This window comes from Calcarisporiella thermophila (genome assembly GCF_041956535.1).
Source record: "Calcarisporiella thermophila strain CBS 279.70 unplaced genomic scaffold VTP21scaffold_2, whole genome shotgun sequence".
NCBI classification, from domain to species: Eukaryota; Fungi; Calcarisporiellomycota; class Calcarisporiellomycetes; order Calcarisporiellales; family Calcarisporiellaceae; genus Calcarisporiella; species Calcarisporiella thermophila.
In genome coordinates this window covers 1,114,258-1,136,049 of record NW_027192192.1, presented here as the reverse complement: position 1 = coordinate 1,136,049, position 21,792 = coordinate 1,114,258, and the positions used below count along the sequence as shown (strand labels likewise).

The following is a 21,792-nucleotide window of genomic DNA, read 5'->3' as shown; positions in this document are numbered from 1 at the left end:
GGAAATGTCCTCCAAATTCATCTGACTATTCTTCTGAAATAATGATTCTTCAACAATTGAAGAATCATTATTTCAGAAGCATCTGCAATGCATTAATCTTTGTTAACCTTGGGCTCGAAATTTCTTGATCTTTTACTCGAATTTCTTATTCAAATTTAAATAATAGATTTTACCAAGCTTATAAATATTATATTATGTGCTTTATTTGATCATATTTTTGTTTCTCAATTCTATTCCATGTTTTTTAAGCTAATAATTTACAACCATGTAATTGGGAAAGATGAGCATAATTATAGTATAGCCCACTTAACACGATATCATCTATATCATGAGCCATTATTCAATTTTAGAAGTACATTCTTTATTATATGAATTCAGAATGCTGATGATCGCGCGAGTAGTCACTAATAAAACCAATAGGCTTCATTCCTACTATGAAGTGCGTAGAAGGCAATATAGAACATCTTGAATTTGTTGTATCCATAAAATAAATTACAGAGTAAACAGCTTCTAACAAAATAGTCAAATATGTGAGGCTATACTCGATCGAATATAATCTCGGGGAACTGTGGATCAGGTTTTTCTAGGAGTGGTTCACTAGTATTTCGTAAAATAGAATTGAAAAAGGCAGTGATATAGGCATTCGTAACGGTGTTAGCTCGTAGCCCATTGATTTTGCCCATGTATGAGGTGATTCCCTCTGGTACATCCACTTTTGAAGCGTTTAGCAAGGCAGTCCAGATCGGACCATCGGAGAAAGTGAAGTGACTTGAGTTGGCAAGAACGAGACTTGTTCGGCGTGAGCGTAGGTTTGCCCAAGTCTTATTCCATGAATCATCATCAAAGGCACCGTTATCACTAGCGCCCATGAGCGCAAAGGGTTTATCCAGCCCTTGGTTGATGACAGGTCCGAAAAATGAGCCGTCCATATTGAAACCTGCAGCAATCCTAGAATCATTCAGCATCACATTTGCGGCGGTAGCGCCTCCTAAAGAGTGACCAAACATCCCAACGCGCTCAACATTAATCGGTCCACTGAGTCCGGGAATCTTTTTGCTGCTAGCGAGGTGGCTTAGCTGATTCAAGACGAACCTGACATCTTGAGAGCGCACCTCCATTGCTTTCAGGATATCATCGACAGTTTGATTTGCATTAAATGCACTCGGCACCACACGGCCGTCAGGGTATTCCACAATACTTGCGTCATATGGATGATCCAAGGCGACCACAAGATAACCTTGGCTGGCAAGATTGGACACCATAGCGGTGTAAAGGAATCGGGACACTCCCATGCCGGGAGAAAACAGCACTACTGGAAGCTTGGAAGTGGTGATTGGAGCCCCGAGATAGGACCTTCCTTGGAACTGCTCAAATGTATTGTTGGGCAGATTGCTAAGCTGATTATAGAATTGTGCGGCTGCGGCAGACATATACGGCGCCAATTTGAAACCCTTGGTTGTGTTGGTGGGGTAGAAGAATTGGATCATAAGGGAACGCTTTTGGGAAGAGGGGGCATACGGATCAGATCGAGCTTCGTCGAGTAACTCGGTAGAAATAGTTCCGACATTATGTGGGCCAGTCGTCTTGGGCAGCGACAATTGTGGAAATTTTGCATCGATGAAATTGAATAACAATGTGAAAAGAAACAGCGTTATCAGTCTTGCCATAGCGAGGTAATGCACTATATGCCACAACACGTGTAATGGTGCAGGGGATTGTGATGAGCTTTTTATACGACAGCTCATTACCGTTTCCTACTCACTTTGCTTGACTCAACAATAGGCTTTTTTGAATTGCAGATTGGCTCTTGGCATTGGACAATACCTCCGCAAGACATTTGGTATTGGCTCGATTGCCCAGCTATGTTCTGGAAAAAGAATTTCTAAATACTATCCCAGAAATCATGCCAGATTTTTCTTTTAAGTAGTCATCCTCGATTGGACGGCTAGACCAGGCGAAATAACCCTTTTTGTCGCAAACTCGGATGCGTTGGCTGTGATAAAATTGTAATTATGACACAATCATCGCACCCAAGTGCATTTTGGTGCAACTCGGAGAGGACATTGAGCTTGCTGTGGCTTAGTCATATACCCGGCTTAATTACTCTAGCAATATTATCATTACTTGTGTCGATATCATGATATAGAAGATTTCAAAATCGATCCTATATGTAGAAGTTTGGAAATCGGCAAAGCACTACGTAAGAGACTTCTGCAACATGCTAATATTCTCACAATGGTGATACCCAGCTTCCTGCTCTCACAATGTTCAATAGCAGAGACTTTTGAAAGCCAACATCATACAGCGCTCTAGTACTCGTTATCGTTAAAGCGAAGACCAGTTAAGGTCTAGAGGGTTTAATAATTTCCGAGCCAACCATTCTTTTTGATTTTATCCCACCTATCCCAATAGGTAAAATCGTTAATTTATGGGTATATTTTGGGAATAATAGGTGTTGTTTTTTCAAACGTTCTTTATTATTGGAGACACCTGTTGCTCAAGGTGGAGAGATAGAAATAAGGGTTGCCAAGCCAGTCGTTCATTTCTTTTCCCGCTGACATCTTCTCATGGGCAAAGCCTAGTTGCGAATCTTAATGTAAGCGCAAGGCTTGCAGAAGAGAGCCAGAAATGCAATTTTAGTTTGACCGTGGGCTGGCTTGCAGAGTGGCCGTAGGCCAGAAGCAATATAACTATTTCTTACCAGGTGGATTAAATTAGAGGCTCATGAACGCATGTAATTGCAAATGATTATTACAGTTGGCATAAAACTGGATATGAAAAATCTTTAAAATTAGAGCTCAATTAAGCTAAAAGTAAACCAAAGGAATACCTTTTTTTTTCTGGATCCTTAGTATCCAATTGACACTCTTTTAAACAAAATAATACATATTAATTTTATTTCTTGTCTTCAGATTGCAAATACCCTCATTTTGTTTCGCATTGAAATGAAGTACATCCGATCACAATATCTACTTACAATCTTAAGCTTGTTGCTGTTCGTTTTTTCCAAGTCCACAACTGCTACTCAATCCCTTTCATTTCCTCAACATCATCATGTGAGACGAGCAGAAGGTGCTCCGAATGAACATAAAAAACCCAACGAGAAAAAAAATGAGAAAAAATTAGAGGGCAACAACGGCAAAAAGACTGTAGGACAACCAGGGGGCGACGGGGATAAAAAAAATACGAAGCAAGGGACTAAAAAATTGGCGGCTGGAACTAATGCCGCTTCCACCTCGGCCTTAAATAGTGGTGCAAGTATAACATCAGTAAATGTTCCGACGGGTACTGGAGGGGTGGGCTACGGCACTGAAATGGGAACCATCAGGACGGCGAGTGTTAGTAACTCGTTGGCATCCGCAACTCAGCTGAGTGCAGCATCGAGCCTTTCGCTTTCGCCTGTTGCTTTAGCCGGCTTATTCATCGAAGGAATAATAGTGTTTTTGTGTTGAGTATTTTTTTCACCTCAGTTTATATAATGTTTATTTTTTTTTTTCATTTCTCGAATATCGTGGATGTGTTTTTATTTTCCAGCTGTCAACTTAATAGCCCTAATTCACTTTCAATTCAATTCGTCTTACTACTGACTATGAGTGCGGAGCACCCCACCATGTCCTTTGAATAAAACATTGATTCATGGAGAGACGGTTTGGGTCATATGCTAGAGAAGCTAGTAGCTTTCGAATTGTTCCTCTAAGTCGCCCTGGATCTTTGAGATCTTTATCTTTAACCTCTATATAGGAAAAATGGACTTGCTAAAATTAACCACGAAGCATTCCATTTCCCCGGATTGCAGTGCCACTCAATGCAAACCTTCCCAGTTTCTTCAGAAGTTTATCTTCCTCCATCGATTTCGGCCTTGAGGCTAAGTTTGGTCCGAGGATTCGAAGGCTGCGATCGGCGCGAGGAATTTTTCCTCGCTGTCGAGATCCATTGGCTCCAGATCGATTATAGCCCTTTTAGGGCTTCATTTACCCGGAATTAACATTCCGAGATCAGCCCGAGACCCCAGTTAGGAAAGTAGAGTCGATGGAGAAGAGGAATATGCAGAGAGCGTGCTCCTCCCTCCCCTTGAAAGAAGCTCCCATCCAGCAAATGAATGGAGCAGTCGGACAAGTGTGGACGCGCTGCATAGCTTGCTTTCATACCGGTTTAGATAACAGAAAGCTTTTAGCGAATTCCTTGCGCTTAGGAAAAAGCTGAGGAGAGGAGCTAGAGAAGTTCAAGAATGCCCCTCCTCATACCGGAAACTATATATTCAAGGCCCGGCATCTTTTAGACACGATTCACTCCTTCGACATCAGTCTTGAGCCATTAGGTTTGATATTCGGGGAAGGGTGCCTTACGAATCCATGTATATATTTTTTATATAGTCTTTATATATATATATTTTTAAATATATCTTCTGCTCTAATTGAAATCCTTATGAGATATTAATGTATGACTTTGAAAAATGAAAACACCGATTGCGACTACCCTTGCGCTCTCTTGTCTCTTAACCCTCGCTCACACTGCACCCTTCCACAGACGTGGGCTCCTCGACAATACCGCCAACAATGCGAATATTCTTGGCCATATCTCGCTCTTTAACGCCTTAGTTAACTCCAACCCTCAAACCAGTGAGAATCGCAACACCAATTCCAAGGCCAATGGGATTGGAGACAATACAATCTACTCCAAGCAGTTGGGAGAAGGAAGGTACAAGCACAAGCACAAGCACAATTGGCGAGAGAAGCGTGGGCTGATAGACAACTCGCTCAACAACGTGCACGTGCTGGACCATCTCGATCTTTTCGACACCGTGTTGAACTCGGAGAGCGAGTGGACCGACAACGCCAACACCAACTCAAAATCCAGTGGACCCGGCGACAACTCGTCCATCCAAAAAGACGGGCCCGAGGGATTCTACTACAAGGGCCACGGCCATGGGTGGCGAGGCCATGAGCACTATTATCATGAGCACAAGCACGAACCGGAGCACAAAATCGAACCCGTTTACTACCAGCGTCCGGCGCTTGAGCCTGCTTATGTGGCCTATCCAAACCCGGCCAACCAAAACTTGCGCATGTACGGGGCCCAAATGGCGGTCCCTGCTTATCCCGCCGCCACCCCCAATGGTGATATCGTCTATGTCCCAGCGAATCCGTCATTCCAATACATCCGCAGAGCATTGGCGGAGGAAGCTCAGCCTCTAGCGGCCCCTCACACAATCTCCTCCGCGCCCGGAAAGGTGGCAGGAGGGCTGAATAAGCAGGAAATTGTGGCAGAGCGGATGCGTATGGTTCAAGAGATGCTACAGCAGGAGGTAGTGGATGATGGGCCAGATACGATTGGCAAGCGTGGCATATTGGATAACTCGCTAGGCAACGCGGAAATCATCGACCACATCTCCTTGCTCGATTCAACCGTCAACTCCAACCCGCAGCACTCCGAGAATAAGAATACAAATACCAAGGCGAACGGCCCCGGCGATAATTCCAGCTTCCATAAACAAGGTCCGGAGGGCGCTTACCTTCGCCACTGGTACAGAAATCGGCTTGAGAAGCGTGGTATCATCGATAATTCTCTCAATGGTGCTAACCTTCTAGACCATATCTCCCTATTCAACGCCATGGTAAACTCGAGCCCGTCCACCGCAGAAAATAGAAATACAAATACAAAGGCTAGCGGGCCAGGGGATAATACAATTTACCAAAAGCAAGGGCGTAAGGGAGGTTATCACCATCACCATCACCATCATCATTATTAGGTGAATCTCCCTTTGTATATTTTATACTTATGTTATCTATTAGATGCTACTGTTCTATTACCTTCGGAAACTCCTCTCCTCCAATCCCTATGTTAACCTGCATTTTTTCGTTACTGGTCTGTGTTCTTTTTTAGGTCCTATTTTATTTCCGCTATATACAGCATTGAAAAGTCCCAATAAAAATTGTGTCATTTTGTTATAAAAGGAAAGGCCTTGACACGTTATTATATCCCACCAAGTTGACTGGTATTCGATAGAGCCTTTAACGCGCAAAAAAATTGCCTGTTTATTATGGGATATTAGCGTCCATGTGCTTCTTTTTTGGACTTCCCCCTCACCCCCCAGAAAAGAGAGTGAATCATTAATTTAGCTACCATTGGTTATTAAGTTTGGATTTGTTATCTTATCCTAAGAGGGCTAGTATTTGAATTCTTCGTACAAAGAACTTTACCACGAGTAATACCGGTCATTTTCATAACCTAAGCATTTTCTGAGGGCCATATTCTCCAAAAAGATCAAAGCATCGGGCGATAAGTGTCGTCGCCAGGCGTTTTTTTATTCAACCAAAAGAAACGGGTTCATTTCACCTTTGAAGCCACCGAAAGCCGTGCGAGATCAGAGGAGAGGTAATTGAAAATAAACATTCGCGCATGGCCGAAACCAGATGCCCAGCTTAAATCCTTGTCAAGCTTGTCCAAAGAGGCCAAATTTCGAGGGTCAAAACATCGGCAATAGAGGGGAGAGGAAGAGCATGAGGGAACAGGCTAGCCGTGACTATGCCTGCCCCCCTGCTTTAGAATTTTTAATTTGTTTCCTAATATGGCGGTTGGTAGGTCAGGGGGAGAAAGGTGAGGATTTCTGGCGCATAAAACGAGGAGAAACAGCTAGGGGAGCCACAAGAAGAAAGCGGTGGCACTTACGGCGGTATTCTAACTTGTTTGGCCCTGCCCTCCTCTCTGCTCGTGTTTCCTCCTATTGAATCCAACCCGTTAAGTCTGCATTTCAGCTCGCTCCCCCAATGTCGGTTAGCGGCGGCCAGCTGTCTCTGCGTCTTGTGCCGCATTCAGATGGCTCTCCTGCCTTTCATTTTGACCCCATTGAGAAACAGTTGACATCCGGTGCAATAATCCGGATTGGCCGTTTCGCACGCGTCCTTAATCACAATGTAATGTTCCGGAGTAAAGTAGTCTCCCGCAACCATGCCGAGATATGGCTTGAACAAGGAAATGTGAGTTGATTTCGTAATTGACACATGCATTCCTTCATGCTCATGTCCTTGATTCCCTTTTCCACCCCCTCCGTTTCATAGCTTTTCATAAGAGATGTGGGCTCTTCCTCTGGCACTTTTTTAAATCACGTTCGCCTGTCTCCTCCAAAGACCGAAAGCAAGCCCCTTCCTATCAGAGATGGGGATATTATCCGGCTCGGCGTAGACTACAGAGGGGGACTTGAAGGTACCCATCAATAAATCTAGATTGTAGGTTGTGTTGCCAGAGGTATTGACCCCTTCGCAATTTATCAGAGGTCTATCGTTGCGTCAAAATAAGAATAGAGGTTAAACAGGATCACCAGGATCAACTCAACTCCTACAAGTAAGAGCTTGAACAGACTTTCCCCCGATTTCCGCTCCACCATTTATTTTTAACCCGTGTTTCCTAGGATCGCGCAATTCCAAAATCTCCTCAAACAAATGGATCCCGCTAATCTCATTAACCCCTCATCGTCTACCTCTGGAACCCTCGACTGCTGCGTTTGCCTCTATACCATTGGCCCTCTCCAAGCCATTTTTATAGCCCCGTGTTCTCATGCTTTCCACTTCAGATGTATTCGCCCTCTTTTAGTGCACCACTCTAATTTTCTTTGCCCTCTCTGCCGCGCCTTTGCTGACCTGAACACGAGCGTCGAGGTTGGCGACCTCTGGGAATCGGCTCACAATTACCGTAAAAAAGTTGAAGAAACCTTCCCTTCAGATCGTGCGGAGGATATCCCAAATATGAACAGCAAAGAGTCCTCGAAGTCGATCGACAGTAGGGAGCTGTCGGACAAGAGCCATTTACAGGACCAAAACGAGACCGTGGATTTCATCCACGATGACATGCCCATACTAGCCTCTCCGGCGTCTGAGTGCTTTATGCCTTCGTTGGGAGAACAGAAAGTACCTTCCTTAATCGGTGACAGAGATTTCGTATTATAATCACGACGGTTGGCGTGATTATCGATGGAAACCTAATTGAGATTAGATGGCAGGGTATGTACTTTGGAACCAAAAACGCGATTGGTGACGTTGAGGCTGTCCGCCAAATGGGGAAGGTCTATTGGCGATGATAAAATACGGGCCATTCATATAAATATATATTATTTTTATTGTTTGTGACAATTTTTATATGCATATATTCATGTATGATATTAGGTGGTTTTTGTTATTCACCTTGTTTTCTATTTATATATTCACGAAGATGGATTTATAATTAAAACAAAACATTGATTAGTCTCTATCTATGAATGTGGTATGCTCGTGTTGGCAGGAGGCGCCAGCCCAGAAAAGTATCACCACTATAAGGGTAGGATGGCTAGGCACTTTTCGGTGAGAATTTCGACTGATTAAAAACGGAGCATCCTTTTTGCCTTGCGAATTCGGCCGGTGTTGCTTGCTCTCGGCAGCAGCATGTATCCAAAGATAAAGATTTTTCGAGACTAAGTACACCCTTTATACAAAGGTTGGTCATAACACTGAGGTACTTGGACCCGCTCCCATTCATATTTTTGCTTGCATTAACCAATCTGAATAATTGGTGAGTTTGACTTAATTATAAAAAGCAGATAAAGATAAAAACTCGGCTATACATTTTCCCAACTCTTAGAGGAATCTTTATAATTTTGCTATAGGGAAACTGGGTTTCAGTGATATATATATTTTGTAAACTGAGAAGCAATTGATATTTATTCTTTCTTATTAGGCCTCGAACAATTGGCGATGCTTTCAAGCTGCAGCAATAAATTAATCTATACGAAGGCGAGTTTAAGGTTGTTTCTAGTTCGGTCCTTCACTCACACGCCCATATTGAATGCCCTAATCTATCTTCCAGTTATAGAGTACGTCAACGTACCGGGATGTCATTAGGGTGGGATCTCACACCACTTTCACGGATTAAATACCCTTTCATTGCTATGAAGGCATCCACTCCCTTAATATTGAGCAAGTCCAGCAAGAAGTGTGAAATGTTTCTTTATTTAGACAGGCATGGGTAAATTTCGTAGTCACATCCCTTATTTTTGCTTTTCACTTGACGCCTCAACCATAATGCGTTTATGGAAGCCGGCTAATCGTGAAATCTATACGCTCACGGTCATAACTCTATATTTTATTTTATTGAATCCTACTACTATGGGATTATTTTATTTTTCGTTGATGGGAGGGAAAAGAGGGGGGAGGGGTCAGATTAGTATCTGTTGTTTAAATAGTTATTAAATAAGAGATGGATGAAATAGAATAAAAGATCCTAGAATCATGATTCGAATTGGGCCCTACGCCGTGGATATGTCATATTTGAATTTTTTTTGGAAGAGGCCAATACCCCCTTTCCCCAACAACTTGAACCTATCCACATGAAAGAGTAGATATGCAATTTGGTTCGATTTGGAAAATGAGCCACAGGAATTCACTTTTTTTTGTTATTTAGTGGTGCTTTTCATTTCTTTAGAACAGTTCACCATTATCACCCTAATCCATGGCATTACAACTAAGAAATACCTCTGAACATCCATACCTATTACCAGAAAATATTGCCTCGCTTATATCCTCCCTTTCGATTGTTACCCGCGTGTCACTGCGCACTTCGGCCCTCATAACTGAGGCTCTGCTGGAGGCGACTAAGCTCTCTACAAGCATCTCGTTGGGAATCGGCAGAAAGGCATTAGAGTCAGCAATAATAGCCGCAAAATATCTGAATAGGGGAAATCCGTCCGAAGATGGCTCATCGTGCGTATTTTTTATTTTCCATTTTTTTTTTGGAAAAAAAGTGAGTTCATGGAATTGAATTTTGCTCCTCTTAATGTTTTAGAAATCCTTACCTCAAAGTGCTAGACCACTACACGACCCTGGGTAGCTATCTGATATATCACAGCTTCAGCTTGGCAGAATTACTCGCAATTACCGGCATCCAGCTTACTGCAAATGCTGTCAAAACTGGATTTGGGGTAAGAATTATGGTTTTATTTTCTCACAATGATTTTGCTAAACTGTACCCAATGGTCCTATATTGTGAACCAAAATGCATTTCTAATCTTTCCCCTTCGCATTGCAGGCCGCAGAGGAATCAGTGCGTATTTTCGATGGACTTTTTGGTAGCACCGATACCTCACGCGCCATCTCTGCATTCGTTAGCCTTGTGCGCCGCGAAATTAGCATTGACGACGCAACCCTGGCGACAAAAAGCAGCCTTGGCATCCTCGCAGCAGTGACCCAAGCACTTATTACCTTTGCATGCTTGCAAGCGGTCACGCATCGGCGCACGAAAAAGCAGCTGCGCACCACGGTTCTGTTCGATTGTTTTGTGGTCACCGAGAGAGAAGCTGTCGAGGAGACCACCACCACGCCCCTCGACTCCTCCAACGAGGAGGAGGAGAGTAGCAAGGCGCCGATTGCCGATTCATCCACTAATGGCTCTGAGGTCCCCGAGGCCATTGATATCCTCCACCAGCGTGACGTGCTGTGCGAGCTCGAACGCATTCTGGGCGAATCGGTGGGAGCTGCGAACAATAACGGCGATATCGATAGCGTCCAAGCCATACTGGCCCCTTTGTATGAGGTGGTGACGACGACGCGCACCTACCAAGTGAAGAGTACACAGATTCGCCCCGCGCAGTCGGAGTTTTTAGCCCTCGCTTCGATGCGCGACGGAGGTGAATTGCGCGATGGGCTGGAGTGGCAGCCCAACATTCAGGTTGTGATGGCGACTCAGGAGCAAGAGGAGGTGGAGCACTATCTGGCCAGTTTGAACCCAACCTCGACAGTATCCTCTTCAGCCTCCCTCACCCCCACCGTTTCCACGATTGCGCCCTCTTCCGCCTCGTCATCCATCGACTCGAAGGAGTTGCCTGACGTGCCCACCGCCGAGAACCGCAAGAAACAGCTCGCGATTTCCAGCAACCATAGTCGAAACAGCACGAGCAACTCCAGCGACTTCCAAAACTTGAAGACTTCTACGCGCAAGTCCGACAAGAAACTCAAGGTCATCCTCTCCAGTGTCACAAAGAAGCTGACGAAGAAGCGTATTGTGCGGGAGCAGTATTCCTCGATGGCGGATGATACCAACACTCGCTCCACCACGCTGACACAGTCGGAGGAGTCCATCCACGAGATGCGCGAGCGAATCGAGGAGGCCGACGAGGACGAGGAGCATCTTCGGGGATACGAGTCCTCCCCGGAGAAACAGAGGCGGCCGTTTTTGGGGGCGTTCAAAATGCCCGGTAGGGGGAAGGGAAAGGGGAAGCTCCCGCCGCTCCCCAAAGCCCTGTCCTCCATGGTGGGAGCGGGCACCGACGGGAGCCCTGCGACCCAGCGGAAAAAGTCGAGGGATCGCCCCCCGGACACCTCTATCCACTCCGCCGGGAGAGAGCTGACGCATGCGTCTAAGCAGCTCCCGCCCCCTCCGTCCAACTCCTCGCACGGCCGTCGTCGCACCCAGTCCATCACCTCGCTCCGCAGCGTCACGCGAAGCATCACGAACGCCGTGCGCACCGAAGAGCATCTCTATCCGCGTGAGCATCTGGTTCGGAGCATCGCGCGCTTCATGCGATATTCATCCGCAGCCTACGGCCACCGGCTGCTCTCCATCCTTGGCCTCGGCAAGGCCCACCCGTTACCCAAGAGCGTGTACCCTCCGAACCATCATTCGTTTGCGCACCATGCCCACATCCGCATCGATCAGGTGCTCCATTCGTCGTTCCTGGAGCAGACGGCGTTCAACTCGCCTCGAATGCACCCCCTCGTCTACTATGTGGTGGTGGATCATGAGGCCCAAGCAATTGTGCTTACCCTGAGAGGGACACTTGGCCTGAGTGATGTGCTGACGGTAATGTCTGGAACTCATCTTATCCCCGCTATTTGCCAAGAACGGGCTAACCTTCCCTCCCCCTTTCTTTTGCTCATATAGGATTTGACTTGCGAGTCCGAAGAGTTGGAACTGCGCGGCCACAAGTTCTATGCCCACGCTGGCATGCTCCGCAACGCCAAGGTCCTTGCGGGGGCGCGCAGCAGCGTTCTCGAGGCGGTTCGAGATGGCCTCAAAGCCTATCCCCGCTACGGCCTTGTCCTTACGGGCCATTCGCTGGGCGGAGGAGTGGCGGCCCTCATGGCGGTGCAGTGGACCATCCCCATCAGCGAATACCTCTCCTCCACCTCCCCATCCCCCCCGCAGTCCCCTAACAGCTCTCAACAGGGCTTCGTGACGAGCATGGAATCGGGCCTGCCCCCCGGGAGACCCGTCCACGTGTTCGCGTATGGGTGCCCGTGTGTTGCCAGCTGGGAGCTGGCCAAGTACACGGCGGGCCTGGTCACCATGGTGTGCCACGGCAACGACGTGGTGTGCAACCTCTCCCTGGGGATGCTCCGAGACTTCAAGAGCGTGGCCGCGGCGCTTGAGGCGGAGCCCGCCGTTGCCCGTGAGGCAGTCGGGAAGGCGATTGGGCTGTATCGCAAGAGGGCGCAGAACACATCAACCACCACGACACCCGTCGAGATGGAGGGCGGCGGTGGAGAGGCCGAGATGAGCGTTGTTTCCACGCAAGAGCATGAAGACGATGAGGACGCGCACACCCGCGACTTCTGCTGGTCGTTGATCAAGACACTGCGCGCGCAGATGCAGAGCGAGAAGCTCTATCCCCCCTTGCAAGCCTATATCATGGAGCGGGTCCCGGTCCTGATCCACCCCACCTCGCACCCGCCCGCACCGCCCCCCAAGGCCAGCGCCAAGAGCGGCGCAGGCGTCGAGAGCACGAAGACCACCACGACCACCACCACGGAGCAAGGATACCGCGTGGTGCTTACTCGGTGCGACGATTTGACGCGGTTTGGCGAGATCAATTTCGCCAGCTCGATGTTCGGCGACCACAACCCTCGGCTCTACGAGGAATGCACCCGCGTCCTCTACCGCGGGGTCTTCGGCGAGAGCCTAGCTTGAACCTTTTACTCTTCTTCCTTTTTTTGTAGTTAGCAATACCTCCTGACACACGAACTCATATTTTCCAGATTTCTTGTAATATTTGTACAAACAAACGTCACAGCCTTTTTTGAAAATATGATTGTTTTTTCTTATATAAAATTATATATATTCGGATGATTCAAAAAGTAAATCTTTTACAGATAGAAGGCAAAAGAAAAGAAAGGCAAGAGTGAAAAGAGTGAATGAAAAGAAGGAAAAAAAAAGCTAAGGAATAATAAGTAGAGTAAATAGAATAACAAAATAGAAACAAACAGAGGTTATCCTCACAGTTTTAGATAGAAAAAAAAATTAATAAAAATAGGATAAAATAGAATATATAGAGGGAAGAAGGTATGAACAATTAGGAGCGAAGAGGAGAGTTAAATTTTAGAAGAAAGCGGAGGTATGACTCTAGGAAGCAAGTGGATGAAATGTCAAAGCAAAAAAAAAATCATGAATTACTATCTCCTGGATGCATCCGGCGTTGGCCGGCCATTGTCGTAATGCTGGTGGTAGTAGGTTGAGGGGTCGACGGCTACGCCCACTCCGTCCGGAGTATAGACCTCACTGCTGTAGTAGGTGGACGAGGTATCATAGGAGGTGTTCTCCACATCATAACTAGAGTAGGGTCCCTGCACGGAGGGCGGCGGCCCCCACGTGCCCATCGAGCCCACGCTGGTATTGGCGTCCAGCGGCTCATCCTCCAGCGGTCCCGACTCATCCTCATCGTCACCGGTGGGCGAGCTGAGGAGCATCGTCCGAGAGTTTCTTCGGTGATTGCCGATGGTAAGGGATGTCGCGTGGTCCAGGGGCTCGCCGTCGGAGGACACCGGCGAGGGCATCGGGTGCATCGGGATACCGGGCATGAGAGCACTGGTTCGCCCGTTGGCCGAGCTTACCACCGGGCGGCTGGCGGGGAAGACGGAGAGTCGCGAAGGATTTCGAGGGGAGAGATAGGTGCTGATTCTACTTCCGTAGAGCGAAGGGGTCGAGTTGCCTCCATAGGTGCTCATTCGGTTTCCAAAGAGCGAGGGGGAGGAACCGCCGCCATAAGTACTCATGCGATTTCCAAAGAGCGAGGGGGCCAATCCGCCCCCATATGTGCTCATCCGCCCGCCGTATATGGAGGCGGTCGCGCCCGGCTCACCTGCCCCGGATCTCGCAAGTCGTGGGGACCGTGAAGGCACGTATCGCCCGGCACTGGCACCGTTTGTCGTGGGCATGCCGCCAACACCTGCTAGCCCCGGCTGCATTCCCAGCCCATTCATCCCACCGTTCAACATCTCAGGCGTCAACAGCATGCTATTGGTGCTATATGTGTGGGACAATGGTCGTAGGCTGCCTGGACCCGTTCCCGGCAAGGTCAAAAACTCGGCGCCTTTGCCCGCACCGAACGCATCCACAAACATACTCTGACGCATTGTCAAGGGTCGCGCAGGTTTCTGCATACCGAGCCGCTCACGCTCCCACTCCTCCCACTTCTTCATTGCTATATTTGAGGAGTCAAACTCGCCCTCTTTTTTGCCGTGGTCGTCCTTTCCAGTCTCGCCTTGAACTTTTCGGGTTTGACCCCAGGAGAAGTCATCAAAATGCCAATAGGCGTAGATGGGAAGGACGCAATTCCATATGGGTAATGCGAGCAAGTAGACTAAAAAGAAAGGAAGGAAAAAAAATGTTAGCACCCAATATCCCAACTGGTCTTAGCGAAGACGGAAGATTGGAAAAGAGAGTTTACCCAACATCCAGCCAACATAGACAAGTTTCCGTGTCGTGATCACAATAAGCAATCCAGGTAATCCTAGAACGGCTGCCAGCAGCAGCAGCGGGATTGTCTGCGGCGCAATGATGAAGGAGGAGAGAATAAGCCACCCGGTAAAGGTGATGGCGGCGGGTAGCACGATGGTGCCTACCAACTCGACAAACACGGCGAACTGCATGGAGAGACATGCGATACCGCAGAGATCGGAGACGAGCACCAGCTCCATGAGATTATGGATGGTGGAGTTGATCCATCTTCGGCGCTGCGAAAGAAGGACGCTAAACGTGTCGGGGACCACCGTTTTGCATATTGCCTGGGGAACAAAGAGCATCTGTCGTTTGGGGAAGGTGCGGAGCATGAGGGTGGAGAGGAAACGATCCTCCCCAAGCAGGAGGAGATTCTTGGCGTGAAGCGTCGTGACCACGTTCTGGTTGTACTCCAGCAGGATGTCTGGGTTAGCCAGAATCGGAACCCAGGCGCCATTTTTGGGCGCTTTAATTCGGTACATGCAGAAGCACCCGGGCAAGCAAGTGACGCCACCGAACACGGACTCGAACGCTTTTGCATAATGGTGATTGATGTAGTACTCGAACACCTGGATCATGGTTACCCATGTCTGACGTTTGTTGGCGATACGAGTCTCCCCGCATAGTCCCATGATCGTTACATCGTTGACCATTGCGGCAACCATAGCGTCGAGCGAATTCGGCATGACCTTGGTGTCCGCATCGACCATGAGCACAATCTCGAACTTGTCAGGAGTGACTCCTCCCATCAGCCATGTAATCTTCCAGAAGATTTCGTAATCAAGCTCGGTCATGCGGTCGTTGAACAGAACGCGCTGGAAAAATGCCATTAAGATGACTTGGGAGTCACGCTTGCCACGGTTACCCGGTTTAGGTGCCGTGGCCTCTGCAGGAGAACCACACTTGACCACGCAGACGGCTGGAACCCACATATCATTGTACACGTAATGGCCGGCATACTGATTGATTACGGATTTGAGAGAGGAGGAGAGGAAGGGGGTTGGTTAGTGGAAATTAAAAAGGTAGCGATAGAAAAATAGGCCGCCACACTTACCACTTTGGCCATGTTGTGTTGTTTCTCACCATCCGCGATAGCAACGTAGGAGCACGGCTTCGGATCCCGCATACCATCCTCAAAGGTGAGCATATCTATGACCAAGTCCGGCGTACTTTTGCTGTTCCCCGAACCAGTAATAATTCCGTCGCATACGATGAAGAACATCTTGTGCTTGGGGGAATAGGTGGTTGCTGCGAGTGAGTCCAAAGTGGTTCGCAGACCCTCCTCCCCCTCGGAATAGCAGGTGACCAGCATGACCGTGTAGAGCTTTGTATCCAAGACCTGGCTTTGCGCTGATAGCTCCGTGCTTTGGCTAAGGCGGGGCTGTTTGTTGGCGAGACTTGCCGGGCTTCCGTTCATTGAAAAGGACGAGCGCACCGACACGCCTGAATCCACCACCGGATTGGGAGCATTCATGTCGTAAAATGAATTTTTCCGCTGGATATGCCCCTTATTGCCATTGCGAGACCAGGGCATTCCGTGTCTCCCCCCCGGCTTCACTAACCGATGGGCAATGCACCAACTAAACGCAACGGCCATTGCGAAACGCACGACAATCAGCGCCACAATCACCGCGAGCGACACGTACATGATGATATTGGAGGCGAAGCAGCCAAAAGTTTCGCTCGAAAGAACACCAGACATGTAACGCGATTGAATGCATTTAATGGCATTCTTGGTATCCTGGTGGGCAAGAAAACTGGCGGTCGCATCCTTGCCGAGATTGTTTTGGATGATCTTATCGATGGCCGGGCCAAAGTATGGGTCGTTAGCCATTTTGTAGCTGGACATATTCATCACTATTGAATAGAGCAGAGGAGGGGGGGGGGGGTGAGCAGAGGGAAAAGAACAATGTGCATTAGATGACCCTTATTTACCTGCGTTGTTTAGCACCATTAACTTCGGGTTTGGATCGAGGTTGTTTTTCGCCAAGTTTTCCCACTCGTAGAAAAGCACTCCAAGAGGGCGAACTTCTTTTTGTAGCTCGGCAAGACTGATACACGCTCCATTGGGCGTCTGCAACGGAGGCCCTCCCATGGGATTGACCACTGAGCAGTTGCCGGGAAGATTTCTTCTAAATTTATCATACTCCTGACAGCTCGGGTCGGATCCGTCGAAGAGACCCGACATATCAACGTTTTTAAAGTCGCCATTTAGCGTGATCCCGCGCTTGGCCAAAAATGTGGTCATCTGAGGATATCCGTACAGCTGCCCGTTTACTGTGACGTTCTCCCGAAAAAAGAGACTGAGCGTGCCGTTGTCATGGCGGACTGTGTATGAGAAGGAGGAGCGGTTCTCGGGACACAAAGACCTTTGCAACCCAAATGTAAGAAACCCGAGAATGCCCATAAAGAAGAGTGCGATCAAACAGAGGGTCACTTTCTCCCTCCATGCTTGTTGCATATGTGGGTCTGTTTTTCCAATCGATCTGAGGAAGAAGCTGGGGAAACAACACGTAGCGACCCATGAAAACCAGGTCCACGGGCGACAATGAAATTTCTTTTTTAGTTTTTCTGGAGCCTCGACAACTGTTCCTGCTCCTGCGCTTTCGTCTGCCCCGCCGGCGGCATTTGTAGGCTGGCGACGAAATACTGACTGTGCTCGATGTAGATCTGCTGCACCCGATACACTTTCACGCAACATAGGCACGCGTGCTCGTTGGCGCTCGGGCCTAGTCAATGAGCGTTGCCGCTGCAGCGTAGAACGTGCGGCTGTCTGTGGGCGGCCAGAATTATCTACTGTATCGGCATGGAACTGGACGATGCGGCCACTTTCCCGCTTTGACCTTCGATGCGAGCGCCGGCGAGCCTCATTGTCGCCATTGCTTGATTGTGTAGAATAGCGGTTGCTTTGAGGCTCAGGAAGGACCTCAAAGCCATTACTATTACGATAGCTCATAGTCTATGTCCTGTATGTAACTCCAACTCCCTGATGGAAAAGTAAAAGCAAAGGAAAAAAGAATGAGTAATAGGTTCGGGCTGAGATCGGGTGATGATCAGAACTGCATTTGTCAACCATCAAGAGGGTCCCTCCCTCCATCATCCCATCTTGCGGTGCATACCTAGCTACGTATTCTTAGATGAACATATATGCCTGAGTATGGATCTCGAAAATCGGAATTATGCTTTGGAAAACCGGCAAAGTTGCTTCGAGGACCAAATGGAGATTGACAAATGGGATATAAGGGAAAATGGATATTGTGAAAAGCTGCGTAAAGATAACCCCGAAAAATAAATAGGATTCCTCCCAATCTGTATTTGCGTGTATAGAAAAATAAGGAAAGTGGGTGAGGAGGGCAGAGATGAAAATACAAACAAAGAGAGGGCGCGGAGAATCAGGCGGATGGAAGGCGATGAAGGGGGGATGGATGGGGCAGAGAATCAATGATGGCAAAGGATGATGTTTTCTGGGGTCGGCAGCACAGAAAAACAGAGACGGTGATAGGAGAGGGGGGGGAAATAGCCAGATGATTCCTAAGGAGAACAGAAAGGAACGCTAAAGTTACAAATGCGAGGTGGTCAGAACTCCAAACCCTCTCTGACCTCCGCACCCTTTTTTTTTCTTCGTTTTATTTCCCCTGGCCCCATTGGTCAATGCTTAATTACTAGGTTAGGTTTTGCTCGCGTCGAATATGGCTACAGTTGTTTATCCATGGACCTTGCCAATTGCTCCTTGTATGCCAAGTGGACTTCTGTAGAGAAGCTTGTCGCGGCCCTTGACAATCCCAATATAGCTTCCGGTTGTAGGCCTGTTCCACGAGAATAAAAAAGTATATGCTCACAACGGGGAAACAAACCGCGAAAGCTTCAAGCTATAAAAAGAAATTCGGTACGGCGGATCGCGGACAAAAATAAATTGGATGGAGCTAGGTTAGCAGCTCTAACCTAATCCACCACACCCCCGTAAGACAATCCCGTTCCCCTAGCTTCCTTTTACTTTTCCTCCTGAATTACAGAGAAGAGACGCGAGGTCGAGCCACCCGAACAATATGGTGAGTACATCCATCCATCCATCCTTTACACCCTGGATGGCATTCGTTCTGCTGTCCTGGTTTATTCGAGGATGTGACGATGAGGTGTCCGCCTCCGTTGTCAACCTCGAATAAGCATCTCAAGATTACTTTTTTTTTGATCTGCGCGACATCCATCGCGATCGATCTGGAGATCTTTGCTAACCCCTCCTGGTTTTTCCATATGTTCCCCAATAGACAAAGGGCACCCAGAGCTTCGGCAAACGTCACACCAAGTCGCATACCCTCTGCATTCGCTGCGGGCGCCGCTCCTTCCATAAACAGAAGAAGACATGCGCTCAATGCGGTTACCCTGCCGCCAAGCTGCGTCACTATGAATGGGGCCAGAAGGCAAAGAGAAGAAAGACCACTGGAACTGGCCGCATGCGTTACTTGAGGAATGTGAGCCGCCGGTTCAAGAATGGCTTCCGTGAGGGTAAGTAAAGGATCTATGTTTAGATTGGATTTCTTGCATTACGATGGAACGGCCGTTGGAACCCTTTATTGATTTATGCTCCCTCCACAGGAACCCAAGCTGTCAAGAAGAATGCCTCCTCCTCCGCTTAAGATATTTTAATAAAACAATCTTTTATTTCTCTTATTTTATCCCGCTGCTTGTCTTACACAAAGCTTACTTTCGATCCTAGAAAAAGAAGGTGCAATATGAGCATGGAGGAATATCAAGAGTGGGGGAGAAACGTAAGGTCAAAACAGAAAAACACCCACCTCAACCATGATAATATGGTAGCCAAATTGCGTCTTTACAGGCGGATTTGTATAGATGGGGTTCCCTAATGGAATGGGTAGAATAAGAACAAATCAAAAGACATGGGCGAGTGACAGCCATACTCACCAACAGTGCTTGGTTGGAGTGCGAATGCAGCTTCCTGGAACGCGCCGACCATCGATCCTCTTGCCATCCAGCCTAAGCTGCCTACCTCACAGATAGCCTTCAGCTTCTTTTTACTCAACGCTTATCCAAGATCACGAGTACTCACCTCCCTGCTTTGCCTTGTCTTCACTGTATTGCTCAGCGACTTTATCAAAACTCATACCCCCTTTAATCTTCTCCAGCGCCTCCATAATTTTGGAATGTTTCTCGCAAAGAATGTGCCGTACCTTTATGCTATTTGCGGCCTTGAGCTTTCCGCCGCTCTTACCACCACTGCCACTGTCATCGCCTCCACTCGATTTGGAACCTTTTGCAGGCGCTTGCTTTTGTTTGCCCATGGTTGTAATCGAAGAGGGATCGGTGCGAGATTATTTTGTATTTATTCTTCTCGGTCATGCACCTATCCATTTAAATATCCCGGATTATCTCGCCGCACTTAATTGTTAAAAAATTGATAAATTTTGGTATGAGACATGTCTTGAATAGAAGGAGGATTGGGTTACGGGATTTTTGATGCCATCAGTGCTCGCGCCATAATAAAAAGTGATGGCCAACACGGCCTAGGGACTCCTCAACTTCTCTAAGCTCTTCGCATCAGTATCCTTTTTTCCTCGTCGCCCCCTTTCTAAGCTCAACCATTCCATACAATGAAAATTCCACTAGCGATCGCTCTCTTTTCCACTACCTCCACTCTAGCTTTATGTTGTCCTATCCAGCCCCATCAAGACATCCAAACACAGACAAACCAGCGAATATTTTTGACGCCATCGCGCACAATAGCCTCATCTCTTCGTCACTCTAGTCTAGCCGAGCCAAATCTACGGAATGCGGCCAATTTAGTGGATGTTTTGCTCGACGCTGTAAGTGAGGGGGGGTTGCATCCCCAAAAGACGACCTCATCTTTCGAAGAAGATACCGAATTATGGCTTGGGAGCTTCAAACAGGAGGAGAAGGAGGTGATTACGGAAAGAGGACAAGGGGACGAAGGAGTCAAGCAGGATGGGGACACTGAAGAGAAGAAGAAAAAGAAAGAAAAGGATCTATGGAAATGGAATCTCATCATGCTCGATATCGAGTTTTGAACACATTTGACCCTCCACTCCACATATTGGGCAATAAAATATACTATTATTGTTCAAGCAGATAAAATGGGCGGGAATAGCAGACAAACGAAACAGATTATGGAACATTATATAAATAGAGGTAGGTATCAATCCGTCCTGCGACCATGGAACCCTTGCCCAACCAATGCCCTCCCCAGGAAAGAAATAGAATCCAGTCTAAAGAATATACATAGGAAATAGTGACGAGGCCACTGGCACCCTGTTCAAGAAGCAAGCTGACACCGCGCGGAGGGGACTAGATGCGATTCTGTCGAGCGATTTTTCGGCCACATCGCGGACACTTATGCTCGATATCCTTGCACGAGTCCAATATAAAAGGCACCCACGCAAGCACTATCGTCAGAAGCAACAGTCCAAATGCGACCAGCCACACCAAGGTCCCATTTCTATACACCACCTCGCTTGTCACCACATTCTTGCAGTGGATGCATCGGAGCTTCACAGGGAACCCCGGGAGTTTCGCCAAGCGATACGTGCTCTTCATGAATTCGGTGTCGGTGCGGGATGCTTGCGTAGCGGTGGCAGACATGGGATTGTATGGACTGGCAACACGCAAGGTAGAAACAGGCGAGTGGCTTCGCTCGGATGCAAGCGAAGCGGATGGGATGGAACGGTGGTGGAGGCTTCGAGAGATTCGTGGCGATTGGGATACACCATTTAGCGTATCCACGGGGAAAGAGGCCCTAGGGGTGGCCGAGTTTCTTGAGGCATGGTCCATAGTTTTGCTAGGGGAATCCGTCTTATACATGGGCTGGATGGGATGGCGGCCATGAAGGACGGAGAGGACAAGAAAAAGGACAAGCAAACGGGCAAACAAGCGGGCAAGTAAGCGCTGGAAGTCATGGTATCAACTGATTCGATAGAACCCATCATTTGCAGTCAATTTTGCAGACCCAGACATTGGAATCGATCTCCGCATCTCATCTTGAGCCCACTGACGGTTTTTTCGAACTCATTAGAGTTTGAAAGCATC

At 47.8% G+C, this 21,792-nt stretch overlaps 10 protein-coding genes across 10 annotated transcripts; 6 read left to right on the top strand and 4 right to left on the bottom strand.

Moving 5' to 3' along the window:
- Positions 1-536: 536 nt before the first annotated feature.
- Positions 537-1,745, bottom strand: VTP21DRAFT_4585 (uncharacterized protein; the record flags this gene model as incomplete). The annotated part of the gene is made up of 1 exon (XM_069395012.1): positions 537-1,745. One exon carries the CDS (start codon positions 1,743-1,745, stop codon positions 537-539), a length of 1,209 nt encoding a protein of 402 aa, XP_069256193.1.
- A 1,200-nt stretch (positions 1,746-2,945) lies between these two features.
- On the top strand, positions 2,946-3,452 carry VTP21DRAFT_4584 (uncharacterized protein; the record flags this gene model as incomplete). Its single annotated transcript, XM_069395011.1, has 1 exon — positions 2,946-3,452. The coding sequence occupies one exon, from the start codon at positions 2,946-2,948 to the stop codon at positions 3,450-3,452; it is 507 nt and encodes a 168-aa protein (XP_069256192.1).
- Positions 3,453-4,453: 1,001 nt separating this feature from the next.
- On the top strand, positions 4,454-5,749 carry VTP21DRAFT_4583 (uncharacterized protein; the record flags this gene model as incomplete). The annotated part of the gene is made up of 1 exon (XM_069395010.1): positions 4,454-5,749. One exon carries the CDS (start codon positions 4,454-4,456, stop codon positions 5,747-5,749), a length of 1,296 nt encoding a protein of 431 aa, XP_069256191.1.
- Positions 5,750-6,767: 1,018 nt separating this feature from the next.
- VTP21DRAFT_4582 (uncharacterized protein) lies at positions 6,768-7,943 on the top strand (the record flags this gene model as incomplete). Its single annotated transcript, XM_069395009.1, has 4 exons — positions 6,768-6,977; positions 7,059-7,203; positions 7,272-7,341; positions 7,409-7,943. The coding sequence occupies 4 exons, from the start codon at positions 6,768-6,770 to the stop codon at positions 7,941-7,943; spliced, it is 960 nt and encodes a 319-aa protein (XP_069256190.1).
- A 1,534-nt stretch (positions 7,944-9,477) lies between these two features.
- On the top strand, positions 9,478-12,930 carry VTP21DRAFT_4581 (uncharacterized protein; the record flags this gene model as incomplete). The annotated part of the gene is made up of 4 exons (XM_069395008.1): positions 9,478-9,728; positions 9,811-9,946; positions 10,054-11,823; positions 11,905-12,930. 4 exons carry the CDS (start codon positions 9,478-9,480, stop codon positions 12,928-12,930), a joined length of 3,183 nt encoding a protein of 1,060 aa, XP_069256189.1.
- A 482-nt stretch (positions 12,931-13,412) lies between these two features.
- VTP21DRAFT_4580 (uncharacterized protein) lies at positions 13,413-17,692 on the bottom strand (the record flags this gene model as incomplete). Its single annotated transcript, XM_069395007.1, has 4 exons — positions 13,413-14,599; positions 14,687-15,695; positions 15,791-16,593; positions 16,672-17,692. The coding sequence occupies 4 exons, from the start codon at positions 17,690-17,692 to the stop codon at positions 13,413-13,415; spliced, it is 4,020 nt and encodes a 1,339-aa protein (XP_069256188.1).
- Positions 17,693-18,782: 1,090 nt separating this feature from the next.
- Positions 18,783-19,370, top strand: VTP21DRAFT_4579 (60S ribosomal protein eL37; the record flags this gene model as incomplete). Its single annotated transcript, XM_069395005.1, has 3 exons — positions 18,783-18,785; positions 19,002-19,239; positions 19,330-19,370. 3 exons carry the CDS (start codon positions 18,783-18,785, stop codon positions 19,368-19,370), a joined length of 282 nt encoding a protein of 93 aa, XP_069256187.1.
- Positions 19,371-19,508: 138 nt separating this feature from the next.
- VTP21DRAFT_4578 (uncharacterized protein) lies at positions 19,509-20,033 on the bottom strand (the record flags this gene model as incomplete). The annotated part of the gene is made up of 3 exons (XM_069395004.1): positions 19,509-19,594; positions 19,657-19,737; positions 19,802-20,033. 3 exons carry the CDS (start codon positions 20,031-20,033, stop codon positions 19,509-19,511), a joined length of 399 nt encoding a protein of 132 aa, XP_069256186.1.
- A 309-nt stretch (positions 20,034-20,342) lies between these two features.
- Positions 20,343-20,777, top strand: VTP21DRAFT_4577 (uncharacterized protein; the record flags this gene model as incomplete). The annotated part of the gene is made up of 1 exon (XM_069395003.1): positions 20,343-20,777. One exon carries the CDS (start codon positions 20,343-20,345, stop codon positions 20,775-20,777), a length of 435 nt encoding a protein of 144 aa, XP_069256185.1.
- Positions 20,778-21,054: 277 nt separating this feature from the next.
- VTP21DRAFT_4576 (uncharacterized protein) lies at positions 21,055-21,567 on the bottom strand (the record flags this gene model as incomplete). The annotated part of the gene is made up of 1 exon (XM_069395002.1): positions 21,055-21,567. The coding sequence occupies one exon, from the start codon at positions 21,565-21,567 to the stop codon at positions 21,055-21,057; it is 513 nt and encodes a 170-aa protein (XP_069256184.1).
- Positions 21,568-21,792: the final 225 nt, after the last annotated feature.